The sequence below is a fragment of the Microcaecilia unicolor genome, chromosome 1 (assembly GCF_901765095.1).
Source record: "Microcaecilia unicolor chromosome 1, aMicUni1.1, whole genome shotgun sequence".
Classification (NCBI taxonomy): Eukaryota; Metazoa; Chordata; class Amphibia; order Gymnophiona; family Siphonopidae; genus Microcaecilia; species Microcaecilia unicolor.
In genome coordinates, this window is record NC_044031.1 from 348547524 (window position 1) to 348567738 (window position 20215).

General features: G+C 45.1%; 1 protein-coding gene across 1 annotated transcript in view; it reads right to left on the reverse strand.

Moving 5' to 3' along the window:
• Positions 1–20215, reverse strand: part of LOC115474075 (polycystic kidney disease protein 1-like 1) — an 889490-nt gene that overhangs the window by 810983 nt on the left and 58292 nt on the right. Inside the window, exon 6 of the mRNA XM_030209391.1 lies at positions 18106–18260. Within this exon, the coding sequence (XP_030065251.1) occupies positions 18106–18260 (155 nt within the window). The remainder of the gene's footprint in view (positions 1–18105; positions 18261–20215) is intronic.

Genomic DNA, 20215 nt, shown 5'->3' on the forward strand with positions numbered 1-20215 from the left:
GCGCATTGGGCAGGACTGCCCTGGAGGACTCAGACAGATCAGCTGATCTGACGCGCAGCGGCGCGACTATGACCAGTGTCGATCGAGAGCGCAGTGCTGCTTCAAATTTCAGCGCTCCGGAACGAAGGTGGAGATGTCGGATCATGGATGGGCAGGCCTGGAGGAAAAGTGGGTGGGCCTGGGCCCACCCAGGCCCACCCAGGCCTGATTAGAACCTGATTAGAACATAAGAACATAATAATAGCCATACTGGGTCAGATCAATGGTCCATGTAGCCCAGTATCCTGTTTTCCAAACAGTGGCCAAGCCAGGTCACAAGTACCTGGCAGAAACCCAAATCGTGGCAATATTCCATATTACAAATCCCAGGGCAAGCAGTTTTACATGTTTGCAGTTTTCTATCAACAATCCTATTTATTAATTTAATAATTTATAACCTTATTGTACTGTCTGCTTTCCTTTTATAGAGGAAATATTAAACTTTTATTAATACTTCTGAACTGGAAGGTCCTATGCAAAAAATTAACAATAATAACTATGAATAATAACTATCCAACCGATATCGGCGGACAGCAAGCAATATTTGTTTGGCCGCTGCCGGCTTTATTCCTGGATATTCACTGCTAGGCACCAGCTTTGAATATCCAGGTATTCATGGCTGGATAATAATTATGCAGTTAAGTGCAATATTCAGCACTTAACCAGACAGCTTTTATTCGGTCCAATTTATGTGGTTATCATATGTGTTTAAGTGCTGATTATTTTTTATTTATTTGTTGCATTTGTATCCCACATTTTCCCACCTATATGCAGGCTCAATGTGGCTTACATTATGCTGTAATGGCGATTGCCATTACCGGAATGAGAAATACAGAGTGGTATTGCATTAAAGTTCATATGTGACGTGAGTCATTTAAGCAGTCAGGTATAGAGAGTTCATTTCCGGAATGAGAAATAAAGTGGTATTGCGTTAAAGTTTATTGGTGACAGAGTAAATTAAGCAATCAAGTATAGAGGGTTCGGTTTTGTCCAGTTCTGGTATAAGTTTCGTTATCTGGTATTTAGGATAGATCATTGTGGTATGCCTTTTTGAACAGGTTGGTTTTTAGTGATTTTCGGAAGTTTGTTAGGTCGTGCATTGTTTTTATGACGTTTGGTAGTGCATTCCATAGTTACGTGCATATGAAGGAGAAGCTGGATGCATATGTTGATTTATATTTTAGTCCTTTGCAGCTAGGGTAGTGGAGATTCAGGAATGTGCATGCTGACCTTTTTGTGTTCCTGGTTGGTAAGTCTATAAGGTCTGTCATGTAGACCAGGGCGTAGCCGTGAATAATTTTATGAACCAGGGTGCAAATTTTGAACGCAATACGTTCTTTAAGTGGGAGCCAGTGTAGTTTTTCGTATTTCGTTTTACCAAATATGAGTCTGGCTGTGGTGTTTTGGGCAATTTGGAGTTTCTTAATGATTTGTTCTTTGCATCCGGCATATATTGCATTGCAGTAATCTAGGTGGCTTAGCACCATTGATTGTACCAGGCTGTGGAATATTTCCCTTGGGAAGAAAGGTTTTACTCTTTTGAGTTTCCACATTCATTGAATGGAACATTTTCTTTGTTGTATTTTTTGCTTGGCTTTCTAGTGTGAGATTTCGGTCGACTGTAACTCCGGGAATTTTCAGGCTATCTGAAACAAGAAGGGTGTAGCCTGGGGTGTTTATAGTGGTGGGTTTGTTCGTGTTGTATTGTGATGAGAGGATGAGACATTGAGGCATATTTTCAAAGCACTTTGGGAGGCTAAGTTCCATAGGTTTCTATGGAACTTTGGGAGGCTAAGTGCTTTGAAAATGAGCCTAATTGTGTTTTTTCTGCGTTGAGTTTTAATTAAAATATCAGCGGACAGCAGGCAATATTTGTTTGGCCACTGCCGGCTTTATTCCTGAATATTCAATGCTGGGCCATGTCTGGGTACCAGCTTTGAATATCAGCATTTAATCGTATACGTGTCAACTCCACCACAGGACCACCCACAAATTAGCTGGTTTCAGCTTAGGCACAAACTGCAATATTCAGTGGCACAGTCTGGTTAAGTGCCATGGAATAGTCGCATTTAGCCCTGGACAAGCGAATTAAAAGGCCTGGAGCTTCTCTAAGCCATTTAAATCACTTTGAATACTGGGTAGTATGAATATAGGCAGCAAAGCTAAACTCCCAGGGCCCAATATTCAAACTGCAGGAGTTAGCAGTCGGCAATGAGCCCGTATATTCAATGTCAGACTGTTTCCAGTGACCGGCATTGAATATCCGGTTTATTTTTAACCAGTTTGAACTTAAACGGCCAAGCCTATATTCAGCGCTGAAGAAGATGTGAGCAAAATCCAAATAAATATATCAAGGTTTGAAAGATCAAAAGCACTGTACAAGTCAAACTGAATAATTATGGAACATTGACTTTGACTAAGCAAAGATTTCCCACAGGCTATCAGGGCTCCTACAACGGTTTCTGTACTATAACCTTTGCACAGTGCTTTTTTTGTGCCAGTACGCTCCGGTACAGTGTACCGGCACCTTTTTTTCAGAGCCGGCTCACCTGCCTGCCCTCAGCTCCCCAACTTTCCATTCGTGCCGCCCTGCGTTGAAATCTTTCATTTTACCTCAAGTCGCAGCGGCAGTGAAAGCAGCAGGTAGGCTCACCTCCAGCCTTCCCTTCCCTCTCAGAGTCCTGCCTTCCTCTGATGTAATTTCATTTCCGCGAGGGCGGGACACTGAAATGGAAGGGAAGCGAGGAGGCACCCCTGCCTGCTGCTTTCACTGCCACTGACGCTGCGACTTGAAGTAAAATAAAAGATTTCAATGCAGGGCGGCACGAATGGAAACTCAGGGAGCTGAGGGCAGGCAGGTGGGACTGGGGTTGCAACGAACTCGGGGGCAGGTGGAGGATAGGGCAAGTCACTGGGCATGGATGAAAGGGGATGATAGGGGAATTGCTAGACATGGAGGGGCGGGCAGAGGAGAATCGCTGGACATGGATGGTTAGGGTAGGGCAGAGGAGAATCGCTGGACATGGGTGAGGGGGAGGGCAGGGGAGAAAGGAGAGTTGCTGGACATGGATGGATGTAGAGGAGGACAGGAGAAATGCTGGACATGGATGGAGGAGAGGGAAGACAGGAAGGAGATACACATGGAGAGGAGGGGAGAGAGGAGAAATGCTAGAAATGGATGGAGTGGAGGGCAGGGAAGAGAGGAGAAATGTTGGAGGGAAGGAAAGACAGAGGAAGGAGATGTACACGGATGGAGGGTACGGAAGAGAGGAGAAATTCTGGACATGGATGGAGGAGAGGGAAGACAGATGCACATGGATGGAGTGGAGGGGACAAAGTTGAAATGCTGGACATGGATGGAGAGGAGGAAAGAGAGAGAGGAAGTGAGATGAACATGGATGGAGTGGGGAGAGGAGAAATGCTGGACATGGATGGAGGGGAGGGAAGACAGAGGATGCACATGGATTTAGGGGAGATGAGAAATTCTGGACATGATTGGAAGGGAGGGGAGAGAGTTGAAATGCTGGACATGGATGGAGGGGAGGGAAGAGAAAGGAAGTGAGATGAACATGGATGAAGGGGAGGAGAGGGGAGAAATGCTGGACATAGATGGAGGAGGAGAGGAAAAATGCTGGACATGGATGGAGGGGAGGGAAGAACAGGAAGGAGATGCATACTGATGGAGATGAGGGAAAGGGAAAAGAGGAGAAAAACTGCACATGGATGGATAAAATAGGCAAAAGCTGGATCTACTCTATACCTCCTCCAGTCAAGTCTGCGGAGGACCAGCTGTAGGGCAAGAAATAAAGAAGGAGGAAAGTAAAGAAATAAATGGAAAGGAAGACCTGGAAATGGAGTTAAGGGAACAGATAGCAGCAGAATCAGAACCTGGGACTAACATGATCAGAAAAACAAAGTCACCAGACAACAAAGGTAGAAAAATTATTTTATTTTCATTTTAGTGTTTGGAATATGTCCAATTTGAGAATTTACATCTGCTGTCTTATTTTTGCACTGGGTATACTGGAGCTAAAACAGCTTACAGAAATTATTTATAATGAAAAAAAATCACAAGTTATTTTTTTCTCCTATACTGGTATAGTATTTTCAATGATACCTGTTAATATGTGCCATGGCTGGTATAAGGTGTGTGGCTACTGTGAGTGTGGCTACCACAGGGGCAGAGCCATCAATGGTGACCCCGCCCATATTGAGTACTGGTACCTTTTATCCTACAAAAAAGCACTGCCTTTGCAGAATCCTGACTGAGAAGAATGCAACAAATTATGGGTGAGCTAATTAGCGTGAGCTAATTTTTAGCATGCGCTGAAAACACTAGCATGCCTACAGGCCCTAAATTTACTCAAATAACCTTCTAATTATTCTATGACCCAACCCTCTATAACTTTTTTTAATAATGGAATTGAAGCAACTGATCTATAATTTGACACTTTTTGAATATTTCCCTTGTTTTGGGATAGGAGATAAAATTTATTTATTTGGATTTTGCTCACACTTTTTTCAGTAGTATCTCAAGGTGGGTTACATTCAGGTACACTGGATATTTCTCTGTCCCAGGAGGGCTCACAATCTAAGCTTGTACCTGAGGCAAAGGAGGGTTAAGTGACTTGCCCAAGATCACAAGGAGCAGCAGTATGATTTGAACCGGCCACCTCTGGATGTTGACTGGTGCTTTAACCACTAGGCCACTCCTCCACTCCAACGATCCAATGATATTGCCACCAGTTTTGGGAAATAATCCCTCACTTAGATGGTTACAGAGCTAATTTGTCAGAAGAACAAGAACGGAGTCAAAATACATTTCATTAAATAATAGGACAAGCATCTAAAAAAAGTGGATTTTGCATAGTTTCCCAACAATTTTCTAACTGTAACCATTGTAATACTTTCAAATTGACTCCACTGGGATATCTATTATCTTTCTCTAAAGGTATGGAATATAACAGAGCAAAAAATTTGTATCCTAATAGATTCTATTATATTTCTAAAATACCGAGCCAAATCACATGAGGAATGAGAGGTAGAATTTTCAAACCTAAGTAGAAGATCTACATTCATTAATGAATTAACTATTTTAAAAGTTTTATTCAAATCCAATCTTTCTGTATCAATTAATTTTGAATAATACTCTTTTCTTTTTAATGAAATAGCATTTTTATATTTATGAATTACTTGTCTCCAATTCCTCTTATTATCCTCTGTTGGCTGCTTCCTCCAGGTTCTCTCTAATTTCCTAGATTAACTGGAACTCTGTCCTGAACTCCTCATCAAACCATTCAGTTGATTCCCCTACTCTTACCCTGTTCAGTTTCCAAGCTGCTATATCACTTAACGCTTGTTTACCGCAAAAATTAACATGTGGTAAGTATTCACTACCTATGGGTGGTAAATGCAGGGGCATGACTCACATCTGCCCTGCATTTACCACACAGGGCATACAGTTAGCACTACGTTACATGCATACCTCAGGCCCAGGCATGTAATGCAGCCCTAGTGCTAACTGTCATAATGACAGCTGGCTGGCTGGTCAGTGCAACTGTTTTGAAGTCTACCTCAATAAATTCCCCCCCCCCATGACACATTCCCAAACCCCTGATCTGACAACTGTCCACCCCCCCTCCAGACACACTCTCAAAACTCCTGGAACCCCCCATGAGAAGCTCACCCCCCAATCAACATTGGGAAGCTGGCACAGCCAGGCCACCCTTTTCTCCAAACCTTGCACCTTAAACCTTATCCCACCCCCTGCCAGATCTCAACTCTCCCCCAGGACTTACTCGGGGATCAGCACTGGTGATTGGGAGGTCCTAGGCAAGAGGCACCCTCCTCTGCTGCTGCTCAAATCGGCACCCAATTCTAAAATGGCACCAATGACCGTTAGTGGTATATGGTACTATGGCTAGGGGTCATCCTTCCATATATGGAGTGAACATTGCCTCCTCCTGACTACCCCCCTCCTGACACCCTCCCCAAAACTTTCCCCCCTCCCGAATCCTACAATAAATTAACCTCCTCCTGAACCTTGGTTGTATTGAGAGGGAAACAACTAGCAGAAAGGGGGAGAAGGGACAAAGCCCCTGTGGTCATTGGAGGTGATATTTCAGATCTTAAATGTTTATGTACTTGTTCACACTGATATCTGGATGCTCCTGCCACATGCATAATTGTCCATTTCTTCATGTTATCTTTGAACAGGCTCTATGTTGGCAAATCCTATTCTGAAATACTGCTGAAACTTGAAACATCCTGATTCGACACAAACAAACAGACAACCTCAACAGAAGGGAAAGGAAGATCATAAAAAAATCCACACAAACTAAGAAACAACAACTGTCAAAAGTCCACATAACACCGAACACAGAAGACCCATACCAAAAAATTCAAGTAGGTTACGTTAATGCCAGATCTGTGGTAAACAAAACAACAATAGTAACAGACTGAATCATGTCAGAAAAACTTGATCTACTCTTCATCATTGAAACCTGGATCCATGATCAAGAGGACCCTATAATCCTAAATCAATGCCCTCCAGGTTACAAAATCACTCACTGGACCAGAAAGGAAAAGAGAGGCAGAGGCATAGCACTAATATATTGATCCCATTTTACCATCAAAACCACTGTTGAGTCCATAACAACCCAACTCGAAATAGCCTCATTCAAAATCCACCACAAAAACCTGCTCGACCACCTAAATTGCGTACTACAGACCACCATGCAGGGCCGCCGAGAGACTGGGCCGGGCCCGGGGCAAGGCCGCTCCCGGGGCGCCGCCCCTGCTGCCCTCGCCACCCCGCCCCCTGAGGTCGCCGTCGCCACTCCCCCCTCCACCCCATCCCCCAAGGTCGCCACCGCTCCCCCCCCCCGAGATCGCCACTGCCGCTCCCCCCTCCACCCCCCCGAGATCGCCGCTGTTCCCCCCTCCGTCTGCCACCAGGCCGGGCCCCCTGCATTGAAATCGAAGTCTCACCTCCGTGAAAGCAGCGCTGCAGGCAGCAGAACACCTCCCTTTGGCCCTCCTTCCCTCCTTGTGTCCCGCTCTAGCGGAAGTTACGTCAGACGAGGGCGGGACACAGGGAGGGAAGGAGGGCTGAAGGGAGGCATTCGCTGCCTGCAGCACTGCTTTTACGGAGGTGAGACTGTGAATTCAATGCAGGGGGCAGACGGTCGACGACGGAGGGCGGGTGGGACTGCAGCACCGGGCCCCCCTTGGAGGCCCGGGCCCGGAGAATTGTGTCCCCCCTCCCCCCCCCCTCTCGGCAGCTATGCCACCATGCAATTGGGACGAAAGCCAGTCAATCTTCATGGACTTCATTTCAAATACTTGTGTATCCAACACCAATATACTAGTATTAGGAGACATTAACCTAAACCTAGAAGACCCAAACTCTACCAACGCACGAGAATGCAAGGACTTCCTTCACTTATGGGATCTTAAACGGCCACACATGCAAACAACCCATGTGAAAGGGCACACACTTGACCTCATCTCACACAAACTGTCCACAGACCAGAACCTAATAATAACAGATACTAAATGGACAGAAATACCATGAACCGACCATTACAAACTAAACCTATCCCTAAAACGGTGGAAAAGGGGTTTTCTTTGCATACGAGAACACATAACCCACAGCACAAGAGGCCAAATAGACCTAGAAACATTCTAGCAACAGATATACAATAACGACCGGACTACTCAAATGGACTCTATATACTACCTCTCAGAATGGAATAAAAGATGTAGAAGCATATTAGACGAAATAGCACCCTTATGAACAAGAACCTCACGAAGACATAACTCGATACCATGGTTCAACAAAGAACTGAAAAAATTAAAAACGCAGTCCATGAAACTCGAACAAGCATGGAAAAAAATAAAAGATGAACACACACTCAACGCATGGGAACAAATACAAAGAAAATACAAATACGCAATAAGACAGACCAAAAGGTCATACTATAAAAGTAAAATAGGCCTGGACTACAAAGACATGAAGAAACTATACCAACTTGTGAACAAACTACTAGACATAACTTCGGCCACCAAAACCAATACTGACATCCCATCTGCAGACAATCTTGCTAAATACTTCAACAAAAAAATTGCAAACCTATGCAAAACTCTACCTCAGGACAACATGGATACCAAAAACTTCATCGATGGTTTGGACCCAACCCCTGGTGAATACCCAGTGGGCTAAGAGGCAGATGCACTAAAGCTAAATGAGCCTTTAATGACTCTCCAACGAGGAAAATTTGATCTGTTGCATGCATCAAAGGGCTTTTACCGAGGAAGCCAGCAGCTAACGAAAACGGAATGGAGATGAGCAATTAGTGTGAAAACCCCATTGAAACGACATGCACTAACCTTTTCCGATTGCCTTTACGCAGGAAAAAGGCAGGAAAACTAACGAGAGGTCTGGACCACTCGTTAGGACAGCTCTGTGCCAGGAAAAATCATTAAGAGAAAAAATAAACAAACTTTGAGCCAATCCCAGCGCATTAGCAGAGCTAAAAGCGCTGTGATTGGTCCAAAGGACGTCAGAAAAACATAAATAAATAAAAAAGGATCGGGAGGGGGCAAGGGCGCTCATCAGGAGCGTCCTGTACGGACGGCCTTGCCCCCCCCCCACTGCTCCCCACTTTCCGCCGCTCCCCCCACCCCGAAAAAGCAAAATTCGAGCAGCCCCTGCCCCCCTCCCTTCCTCACTACTCTCTCACCTCAGCTCCGCCTCCCGACATCCTCCGTCCTGTGCCCCGCCCTCTTTTGGGGTCGTCGGCGCCATTCCCCTCCTCCATCGGGCCCCCCTCCCTCTTACCGGGCCCGTGCAGCGCCTCTCTCCTCTGTCCGAAGGCGCTGCACGGGCAAGAAGAAAGCTGATGCCTGCCTTCGCCCAGCTTCGATGGCGCGTCTTTCTCCTGCTGGGCCCTGCCCCTGTCTGACGTAGGTTACTGACGTCAGACAGGGGCGGGCCCAGCAGGAGAAAGACGCGCCATCGAAGCTGGGCGAAGGCAGGCATCAGCTTTCTTCTTGCCTGTGCAGCGCCTTCGGACAGAGGAGAGAGGCGCTGCACAGGCCCGGTAAGAGGGAGGGGGGCCCGATGGAGGAGGGGAATGGCGGCGACGACCCCAAAAGGGGGCGGGGCACAGGACGGAGGATGTCGGGAGGCGGAGCTGAGGTGAGAGAGTAGTGAGGAAGGGAGGGGGCAGGGGCTGCTCGAATTTTGCTTTTTCGGGGTGGGGGGAGCGGCGGAAAGTGGGGAGCAGCGGGGGGGGGGGCAAGGCCGTCCATACAGGACGCTCCTGATGAGCGCCCTTGCCCCCTCCCGACCCTTTTTTTTTATTTTTGTTTTGATTTGGGAGCCATGTGCTTGTGATTTGACTGTGTTTTGACTGTTTGTGGCATGCGCAGAGCAGCTAACATAACGCTTGGCTGCTCTGCGCATGATTTGGGGGCCGATTAACGATGTGTATTGTGATTCTTTGATACATTGTACGTTTCAATACCGATCTCAGCATGTGTCACTTTTTTTTTTGGTGCATTTTTCGTTATTTTAAAATCGTTAGGGACTTTAACGATTTAGATTTTTTTACGTTTGGTTGCTGCATCTGCCTCTTAATCTGGTCAAACTTCGCCCTCCTCACTGCCGATACAGTAACCCAGGCGATTAACAGGTTCTCCAACCCTCACTGTCATTTGGATACCTGCCCCAGTTACCTAATAAAATTCGCCCCCCACCACTTCATAGCAGACCTCACATCTCACTTAAACTACATGCTTCAACAAGGTCTCTTCCCTAAGGAAAAAGGCAACATCCTACTCACCCCTATCCCAAAAGACACAAAGAAAAAAATAATGACATCACCAACTATCGCCCAGTAGCATCTATCCCACTGGTAGTCAAATTAATGGAAAGCATGGTAACCAAACAACTTAATGATTACATAAACAAATTCACAATACTACATGAATCACAATCAGGATTTCGCCCCCTACATAGCACCGAAATAGTATTAATTAATTAATTTATAGCATTTATATCCCACATTTTCCCACCCATGGGCAGGCTCAATGTGGCTTACATCAGTCTGCAAAAACATACATCAATTCAGCAAACAATCAAATTCATTGAAGTAAAGAGATTAGTGAGTAACTGCAAAGGAGAGGAAAAGGAGAAAGAGTAATAGAGTTCGATATGTCGTTACGACTGCAGCAGTTCAGAAGTTAGAGATGCTAGGCGGGTCTGTAGCGTAAGATTTCCCAAATAATAGGGTCTAGAGATTTTCTGAAGGCCAAATGATCTTGAATAGATTTTACAGATTTTGGTAAACCATTCCACGAGTGAGTGCTAACATAAGGAAAGGTGGATGCTTAGGTGGTTTTATACTTGATGCCACAACAGGCTGGGTAGTGAAGGTTCAAGTACATGCGTGACGATCTGGAAGAGTTCCTAGGTAGTAAGCTGATAAGGGCAGCCATATATGCTGGAGCTTCTGCATAGAGAATGTTATGCACCAGGATGCAAACTTTAAAAGTTATCCGGTCCTTGATAGGAAGCCAATGCAGTTTCTCACGCAGTGGTCTTGAACTTTCAAACCTCGATTTACCATAGCTCAGTCTAGCAGCTGTATTCTGGGCGGTTTGAAGTTTTTTATGAAGCAGAGCTTTGCACCCTGCATATACCATTGCAGTAATCAAGGTGACTTAAGACTAATGATTGAACTAAATTGCGGAATACATTTCTTGGGAAATATGGTTTAATATGTTTCAGCTTCCATAAAATACTACTAAGACTCCTAGATTACTTCGGGATTGGTGGAAACACACTTAAATGGATCAAGGGTTTCCTAACCACTAGAACATATCAAGTGAAACCAAGCTCAACCATATCATTGTTTTGTCCTCTTACAGCCTTACCCTGATTTATAATGTGGCCCTGCAGCTGAGTTTGATACCTTTGCTGTCATTCTCACTGCAGAGTCACATGAACGATGCATTGTAGGTGGTGTGGTTCTCAGGGAATGTAGCTACACTGGCCTGTCTGCATAAAACTGTTTTTATTGGTTGTGCTGTTGCTAGATGGCAGGCTCTGTTCCGCTCCCTGGGCCAGTGTGTGTCCTTCTCTATCCCTCTCTCATGGAGGCAGTCTACATCTTGTTAAGACAGCACCCTTTCCTGCCATACCCCCTGTTAATGCAGTGGCGTTCCTAGACTCGATGACACCAGGGGCGGATTGCCGATGTGCCCCCCCCCCCCCGGGTGCAGTGCGCCCCCCCCCCCCCCCGCGAAATGACACCTCTCCCCCCACGGCGAAATGACAACCCCCCCCCGGGTGCACGCCGCTGGGGGGGGGGGGGTGCTGCGGCGCGCGCCTGTGGGCTCCGAGTTCGCTACACTAACTTCACTGGTTCGCTGCAGCTCCCTCTGTCCCGGAACAGGAAGTAACCTGTTCCGGGGCAGAGGGAGGGAGCTGCAGCGAACCAGCAAAGTTAGCGTAGCGAACTCGGAGCCCACAGGCGCGCGCCACGTCACCCCCCAGCGGCGTGCACCCGGGGGCGGACCGCCCCCACCCCACCCCACCCCCTTGGTACGCCACTGTGTTAATGTACTTGGTTTTTACCTTGTGTATATATTACTGAAGAGAGAGTGCACTCCAGTCACCCAGCTCTGAGCTACTGTCTTCTCAGAATTACGGAGTCTCTATGCCATGGGGCAGTGCTTCTGAATTACATCTGACTGAGTAATCTTTGTGTTATTCAAATACAGAGTCTTCAGGTGTGAATTGGGGTGCCAAGGTTAAACGTCAGGATATCTAAACTTAGAGGACAGTTTATGAGAGGCCTGAACAGTAAAAACCAATCAGTAAAAACCAAATCAGTGGGGAACCAGGCAGTAAAAACAACCAAAGACTTTAGTGGAAAAACCAATCAGGAAAGGAAGAAAGTTCAGCTTGAAAAAGAGCCTTCTGAACTGTATTTAATCAAACCAGAAAAGTTAAGTTTGTGAAGACATAGAAGATTTTGTGAAAGTTAATACCAGTGTTAAGTGCTAGCAGTTCCTCTCTGACCACATCTAATGAACAGCTTCATATTGTTTCAAGTACCTTGCCCTGCTCAAGTGCAGCCCCTCCCCTCTGCCTGCAGCTAAGGACATTAACCTGATCTCTGAAAATCCTCTACGGGGAGAGAGGGGTGTATAGCAACAAGTTGCAAAGAGACTAAAGGAGGGAGGATCCTGACTCAGAGCTACTCTCCCCCTCCCATCTCTACCATTTACCAGGACATTAAAACAGTTGGATTCAGGGGAGTCCTCGGATCCTGAGGAGCCAAACCCATCTTTATCGGTGGGAATACCACCTGAGGAAAGAAAGCTTGAGGTACAACATGGCATAAGAGCCAACTTTCACCCCACCAACTTACATGCTCTTATGCTGACACACTATCTACAGCTCATGTCCTGAGAGTGACTAATGAAGCAGATGCTTCACTATGGCCACAAGCTGCAGGGCCACATGGTAACCGGAGGCAAGGAGAATCTGAGTCACCATCTCCCAGAGGAACACCAGCTATACACTCTTCATGCAAGCAAGAACCAGCAGGGTGGTCGTATTCCACGTCTATCCCCACAGAAGACAAGGCCAGCCAGCCCGCAGCGGCTTCAACTGCTCAATCTGAAACCTCAACAAGAGACAAGCTAGTAAAGTATCTAGCACACAAAGACCTGGGGGGCTAAGGGCTTACTCAGTTCAACGGTCGGCCTGAGCGTTATAGGGCGTGGAAATCAGACTTCAAGGACGCCATCGAAAGTATAAGGCTTACTCCCAAACAGGAGATGAACATGATGCTACACTGGCTGGGGAAGGAAACAGCCGTGCGTGTGGAGGAATTGAAGCATTCATATCTGAATGTCCCTTCAAAGGGGTTAAAAGAGATGTGGGAAAGACTCGAGTACTACGGCAGCCCAGAAGCTATAGAAAATTCACTGTTCAAGAGGTTGGATAGATTCCCAACAATATCCGGCAGAGACAACTACAAGCTGCAAGAGCTGGGAAACCTCCTTCAGGGCCGGTCCAACCCGGTAAGCAGGATAAGCACTGCAGGGGGGGGGGGGCGCCTGCTTTCAAGGGTGCCGCTTTGCAAGCAAGCAAGCTCTGCTGAGGCTTTTGCTTTTCAGTATCTAATCTCTGCTGCTCATCTCAGTCTGGCTCCATAGCGGGAGCTGTCAGCTCTCTGTCCCATCCCCTCCCCCCTCCCAAGCAGAGAAATATCCTCCTTGTGTTTGTCAGAGGACCTCACTGCTCCAACTGAATCTGGCTCCGAAATAACTTGTGGGAGCTCAGCTAACCTCTGCCCCCTGCCGCCCCCCTCCCCTGGTGACAAGTGGATTCAGGGCAAGAAGGAAAGCCTGAGGAGGCTCCAGCACAGGCACTCACTATGCCTGGCTGAGCTCAGGAGCTAAGCAGCAGCATAGTATTCTCTGCAGCCACCCCTTCAACACATTGGGATTGAGAGTGAAACCAGGAGCTGGAATCCAGCCCAGAGAGGGCTCAGAGACAGCACAGCAGAGCCTGGATCCTTGTTTTGTCAGAGACTGCTGTTTAGTGCTGCACCTGACCCACCCTTTTCCACACACACCCCCCCCCCCAACACAGCAACTCACAGGACAGGAGGGCTAGATGGCTGCTTTCAATTCCTAACCATCACCAATCTCCTATCTCTCATTCCCACTTCAATAACTCCTGTTAGTTTGTCCAACTCAGATTGTAGAATATGTTAGTTTATGCTGATTAAGTCTGTCCTAGCTAGATCCTAAGCTGTGCTCGATGGTGTTAGTCTGACCAGTTGACTGTAAGCATTGCTAGTTGTCCTAATTAGATTACTAGAGGTGTTAGTCTTGTTAGTTGTACTAGTCTGTTTGTCCTATCTAGATTGTAAGCTCGTTTGAGCAGGGACTGTCTCTTCATGTGCAAATGTAAAGCGCTGCGTATGCCTAGTAGCGCTACAGACATGTTAAGTAGTAGTAGTAGGCCTGGGGGAAGGAATGGGGATGGATAAGAGGATGAATGGGAGTGAGGGAGCCTGGGTGGGAATGGGAATGGATAAGGGGATGAATGGGAGTGAGGGGGCGGGGGTGGGGAGGAATTATGCTGTATGAGAGGATGTAGAGGAGGGAACAGGGAGATGGAGGAATGCTGGGCATAGATGCTGGGTGGGGGGGGAGAGAAAAAGAGGGTTGGGTATGAAGGGAGAAGGCTGAGGAAGAGAGACTATAGGGAATGGGAAGGCTATTGTGCTGCATGCAGAGTCTAACTTCTTAGGATTTCAGGTTAATTTTTGAAGAATTTGAAGAGGGGCTATCTCTGTTCTACATGTGTGACTGCAAGGCCAAGTGTCTGAATAGGGATCTGTTTGTTAGATTCTGAAATTTTGATAACACATTGTTTTTTTCAGAGTTGGCAAGACTGTCTGTTCTCCTAATTCCTGGTCTGAGTGCTAAGTTATTTTTCTTCTATACTGGTGTAATATTTTCAATGATGCCATGGCTGGTAAAATGGGTGTGTCTACTGTGGGGCGGAGCCATAGTGATCCCACCCTGGATGGGTAGGGGCGCCGACTAATAGACTGCAGGAGGGCGTTAGAAACCCTAGGGCCGGCCCTGACCTCCTTCACGAGCTGGAAGCAGTCAAGGCCGAGAACAGCTTTCCAAACCTCAGCCAGCTAGACACAGCTCGGGGCACCAAGAGCATTTTAGGAAAACTACCATACAACATAAGGGAAAAGTGGTCAGTGGTTGGCACACAATACAAGCAAGAGAATCAAGGGAAATATCCTCCTTTTAATGTCTTCACAAGGTTCATAAGAGACATAGCTAAAAGAAGAAATGATCCTTGGTTCATGGTTGAGCCACCTAAATCAAGCCAGTTCCTGAAAGGGAAACCAGCCAAACTGTACAAGAAACCTATATCTGTTCATAAGACGCAAGTGTCATCCTCAATGTCTGCACCGTCTGATTCTTCTTCCACCACAGAGAATGTAGGGGAACCCAAGGAACAGTGCCCTATACACAGAGCACCTCACCCTCTCAGAAAGTGTCGAGGGTTCATAAGGAAGTCTTTGCGGGAGCGTAAAGAACTGCTCAAAAGGTATAGATTCTGCTACAGGTGCTGTTCTTCCTCAGACCATCTCGCCAAAGACTGCAGAGTACCTGTCCAGTGCTTTATAATGGGGCCCTGCAGCTGAGTTTGATACCTTTGCTGTTATTCTCACTGCAGAGTCACATGAACGATGCATTGTGGGTGGTGTGGTTCTCAGGGAATGTAGCTACACTGGCCTGTCTGCATAAAACTGTTTTTATTGATTGTGCTGTTGCTAGATGGCAGGCTCTGTTCCCACTGGTGGGTCTCCCCCTGCTCCTTGGGCCAGTGTGTGTCCTTCTCTATCCCTCTCTCATGGAGGCAGTCTCCATCTTGTTAAGACAACACCCTTTCCTGCCGTACCCCCTGTTAATGTACTTGGTTTTTACCTTTTGTACATCTTACTGAAGAGAGAGGGCACTCCAGTCACCCAGCTCTGAGCTACTGTCTTCTCAGAATTACGGAGTCTCTATGCCATGGGGCAGTGCTTCTGAATTACATCTGACTGTGAGTAATCTTTGTGTTTCAATAAAGGAACATCAGAAATACAGAGTCTTCAGGTGTGAACTGGGGTGCCAAGGTTACACGTCAGGATATTAGAGGACAGTTTATGAGAGGCCTGAACAATCATCACCGTGGAAAGCAGACTGCGGGGTACCACAAGGATCACCATTATCACCGATCCTTTTCAACCTTATGATGACCCCACTAGCCAAGGCCTTATCCAACCAAGGCCTTAACCCATTCATCTACGCGGACGATGTCACAATATACATCCCTTACAAACATGATCTGGCAGAAATCACCAACGAAATGAAGCTCAGCTTGAACATCATGGACTCATGGGCAAATGCATTCCAACTAAAACTCAACAAAGAAAAAATACACTGTCTCACCATCTCATCCCAATACAACACGTATAAACCCACAAACATAAACACCCCAGGATACACCCTTCCTATCTCAGCCTGAAAATTCTCGGCGTTACAATCGACCGGACCCTCTCACTAGAGAAGCAAGCGAAATCCACAATAAAGAAAATGTTTCACTCAATGTGGAAACTCAAACACGTGAAACCATACTTCCCGAGGGACATATTCCACAACTTTGATACAATCAATGGTACTAAGCCACACAGACTACTGCAATGGAATTTATGCGGGATGCAAAGAACAAATCATAAAGAAACTTCAGACCGCTCAAAACACAGCAGGTAGGCTTATATTTGGAAAAACGCGGTTTGAAAGCGCCACACCCCTCCGAGAAAAACTGCACTGGCTCCCAATCAAAGAATGTATTGCTTTCAAAATCTGCACCCTGGTTCATAAAATTATTTACAGCGAAGCCCCGGGATACATGACAGACTTCATAGACCTGCCAACCAGAAACACAATAGGATCAGCTCGAATATACCTAAAGCTCCACTACTCAAGCTGCAAAGGAATCAAATACAAATCAAATTATGCATCCAGCTTTTCCTATTTAAGCACACAACTATGGAACGCACTGCCAAAAGTCGTAAAAACAACGTATGACCACCTAAATTTCCGGAAATCGTTAAAAACAAACCTGTTCAAAAAGGCATACCCCACCGACCCAACATAAAAGCCTGAATATCTGCAACACAACAAAACCAAAGCTTGTAACGGACATAACTTAACTCTTCCTCTCTAAGATCCCCTAATGTATCTGTCACACATGAACCTTATTCTACAACAACATCACCTTGTATTTGTTCATACCGGAATTGGTGAACGCCTATACAGTACTATGTAAGCCACACTGAGCCTGCAAATAGGTGGGAAAATGTGGGATACAAATGTAATAAATAAATAAATAAAAATTCTGATTTGTACATTCTTTCTAGTGGTTAGTGCAGCGGACTTTTATCCTAGGGAACTGGGTTTGATTCCCCCTACAGCTCCTTATGACTCCGAGCAAGCCACTTAACCCTCTATTGCCCCATGTACAAATAAGTACCTGTATATACTATGTATTTTTTTATTACTTTTGTATCCCACATTTTCCCACCTATTTGCAGGCTCAATGTGGCTTACAGAGTTTTGTTATGACATAGTCATTCCAGGATATCAGATACAATTAGTAATGTAAAAAGATTAAGTAAGGGAAGAGAGAAGGAAGGTGTTAAGCAGAATTGTATAGAAGGTGGAATTTAATAACTGGGTGGGTTGGTGAGGTAATTTTGTATGCTATGGGTTCTCTTTGTAGGCCTTGTTGAAGAGATGCGGAAGATTAGTTATTTCGTCAATAGTTTTCAGGGCTGTAGGTAATGCATTCCACAACTACTAGTAAAAAAGGCCCAAACCGCTTTGAAAGTAGTTACAAAAAAACACAGAAAGATGGTATGTCAAGTCCCATTCTCTTCCGTTCTATACTGCTAATATAGATTATCTGTTCTAAATAGACAGTAATAATTCCTGAAAATAGTATTTAACTATGGACTTTTAAATATAGAATAGAAGGTAGAATTTGTGAATCTGAAAGGTGCATGGCCATATGTATTGTGCATGAAAGATAAATGATCAAGATATGTTTTCATACTAACACTGTACATAAGAACACAAGAACTTAAGAACAGCCTTACTGGGTCAGACCAATCGACCATTTAGCTAAGTATCCTGTTTCCAACAGTGGCCAATCCAGGTCACAAGTACCTGGCAGAAACCCAAATAGTAGCAAGATTCCATGCTACCAAGCAGTGGCTTCCCATGTCCATCTCAATAACAGACTATGGACTTTTCCTCCAGGAACTTGTCCAAGCCTTTTTTTAAAGCAGGTATGCTAAATGCTGTAGTGATTGACTCCTATTACAAGTCTCCAGAAACGCGCAACAGATATAAACTGTATTAGATAATTTTCCAAGCAGAATGCCATATGCTGGGCTTTACCTTACAAGCAACATTACTGGAAAAGTTCTAGTGACAGGTGCAGAAAAATCTACTGTTATCTGAAGTGCTTCCTGTAGGTTTTCAGGCGTTACAGTGAAACGATGGAAGTTCACTTTGTCACGAAACAGTGAAAATAAGGTCTTATTGTCCTTAACCTGGTGAAAGAAAAATATATAGAAAGACATGCAAATGTTATACAGTGAATTCTTGGTATTCACGTATTCAAGATTTACAGTTTTGCACATTCGCAGACAAGCATATGTAACCACTAAATTGCCTTTCGTGCTGTGTTCCCGGCTATTTGTGAATTTCTTTAATGCTACTGCAAATAAATAATTTGTATTCAGTATATGGTATCTGGTTTAATATAGTTGTTTGGTTTTTAATTGCCTGACAATAATGCAAGCTGGAACCTAACCCCGTATTTCCCATAGGAGCAAAAACAGAGATTGGCAGGAATATCACCCTGTGTTTCCCATAGGAACAATGCATCACATTTCGTGGTTCGCACAATTTATTTGGAACCATATCTACGCAAATAGCGAGAACAAACTGTAGTCACATTATGCTGACCACAACAAACACTTTCTATATGAAACTAAAAATGCTGTTATGAGCAAAGTAAATAATCAGTGGGAAATTAATACCACTGAAAAGAATTTATATGTGGAAAGACATTTTCGATATGACGTCTAATTCCGATTTTGGAAGTTTCTTGAAACACTTCCAAAAATCCAGTAGCAAACATGACCATTTTCAAACCAGAAAAACGTCCAGCTTTTTGCTTCAAAAATGGCCCCATTTGCTGGACATTTTTGTGCTCAGTGCATCTATCTGTTAGGGTTACTTTCGAAAAAAAATCCAAGGGAAAAATGCACAAAAAGACATTGGAATGTTTGGGAGCCAGCATTCTTAGCAGACTAGCTCCACAGACATCCCAGCAGAGCAGTGGGACACCCAATGGGGCACTGCAGTGGACTTCACATAAAAGCTCCCAGGTACACATCTCACTGATACACCTTATATTGTACAGTGAGCCTTCCAAAACCCACCAAAAACCTACTGCACCCAACTGTACAGGAGGAGTAGCCTAGTAGTTAGTGCAGCAGACTTTGATCCTGGGGAACTGGATTCAATTCCCATTGCAGCACTTAACCCTACTTTGCCCCAGGTACAAATAAGTACCTGTATATAAAGCACTTTGAATATAGTTACAAAAACCACAGGTAGTATATTAAATCCATTTCCCTTTATGCCTGCAGGTATCACCTATATGTAGGTATTTAGTGTTTTTTTTTTTTTGGAGGGCTCACACATTCTACCACAAGTTAGAGTAGGATATGGGCCTGGGTCCCTTCTCTACAGTTCACTGCATTGACCACTAGGCTACTGCTCAAATAGGAATGGCCATCATGACCGTTTAGGGTCCCAATAAAACTTTTTTTGTGCTCTTAGCATCTGTGGTTTCAGTTTGTCTTTTTGGGTTTCTTCTGCTTTTTTGTTGTTTTCTGTGTTTGGCAATTTTTTGCAGGAGATTTGGACTCTCTTTTCGTTTTTATTTGGTATGTACTGTCATTGTCACATTTTAGGGGACAGGGAGGGGGGTCAGTGAATAATGGGGGAGTAGGGGAGTTTATGCCTTAATACTTCCAGTGGTTATTTGGGCATTTAGGGCATGTTTTGGTCACTTAGTTGTGACTGAAACAGGTCTAGCCAAAAACGTCTTAATTTTAGCCCTAGACGTTTTCATTTTGTTCCATTATTACAGAAAAATGTCTACTTTTTGGTGCCACCCATGTCCTGCCCAAAACACACCTCCAACATGCCCCCTTCACATTTGGACAAACTGTGGAGCTAAATGTCTAAAATCGGGGTGTTGAAAATTACAACGTAGATGTTTTTGAGAGAAAAACATCCTTCTGTCACCTTCTGGATGCTTTTTTTTGCTTTGAAAATGAGCCCCATAGTGAATTCTGATCAGTTTGGGGTTTGTATAGGGTCTACACACTATCTTGAATAGGGCAAATTTGGGTGCTATTTGTTACTCATCACATACTTTCCCTTTGAAATCAAATCTACATGCACAGATTTACACCTACTTTTTCATACA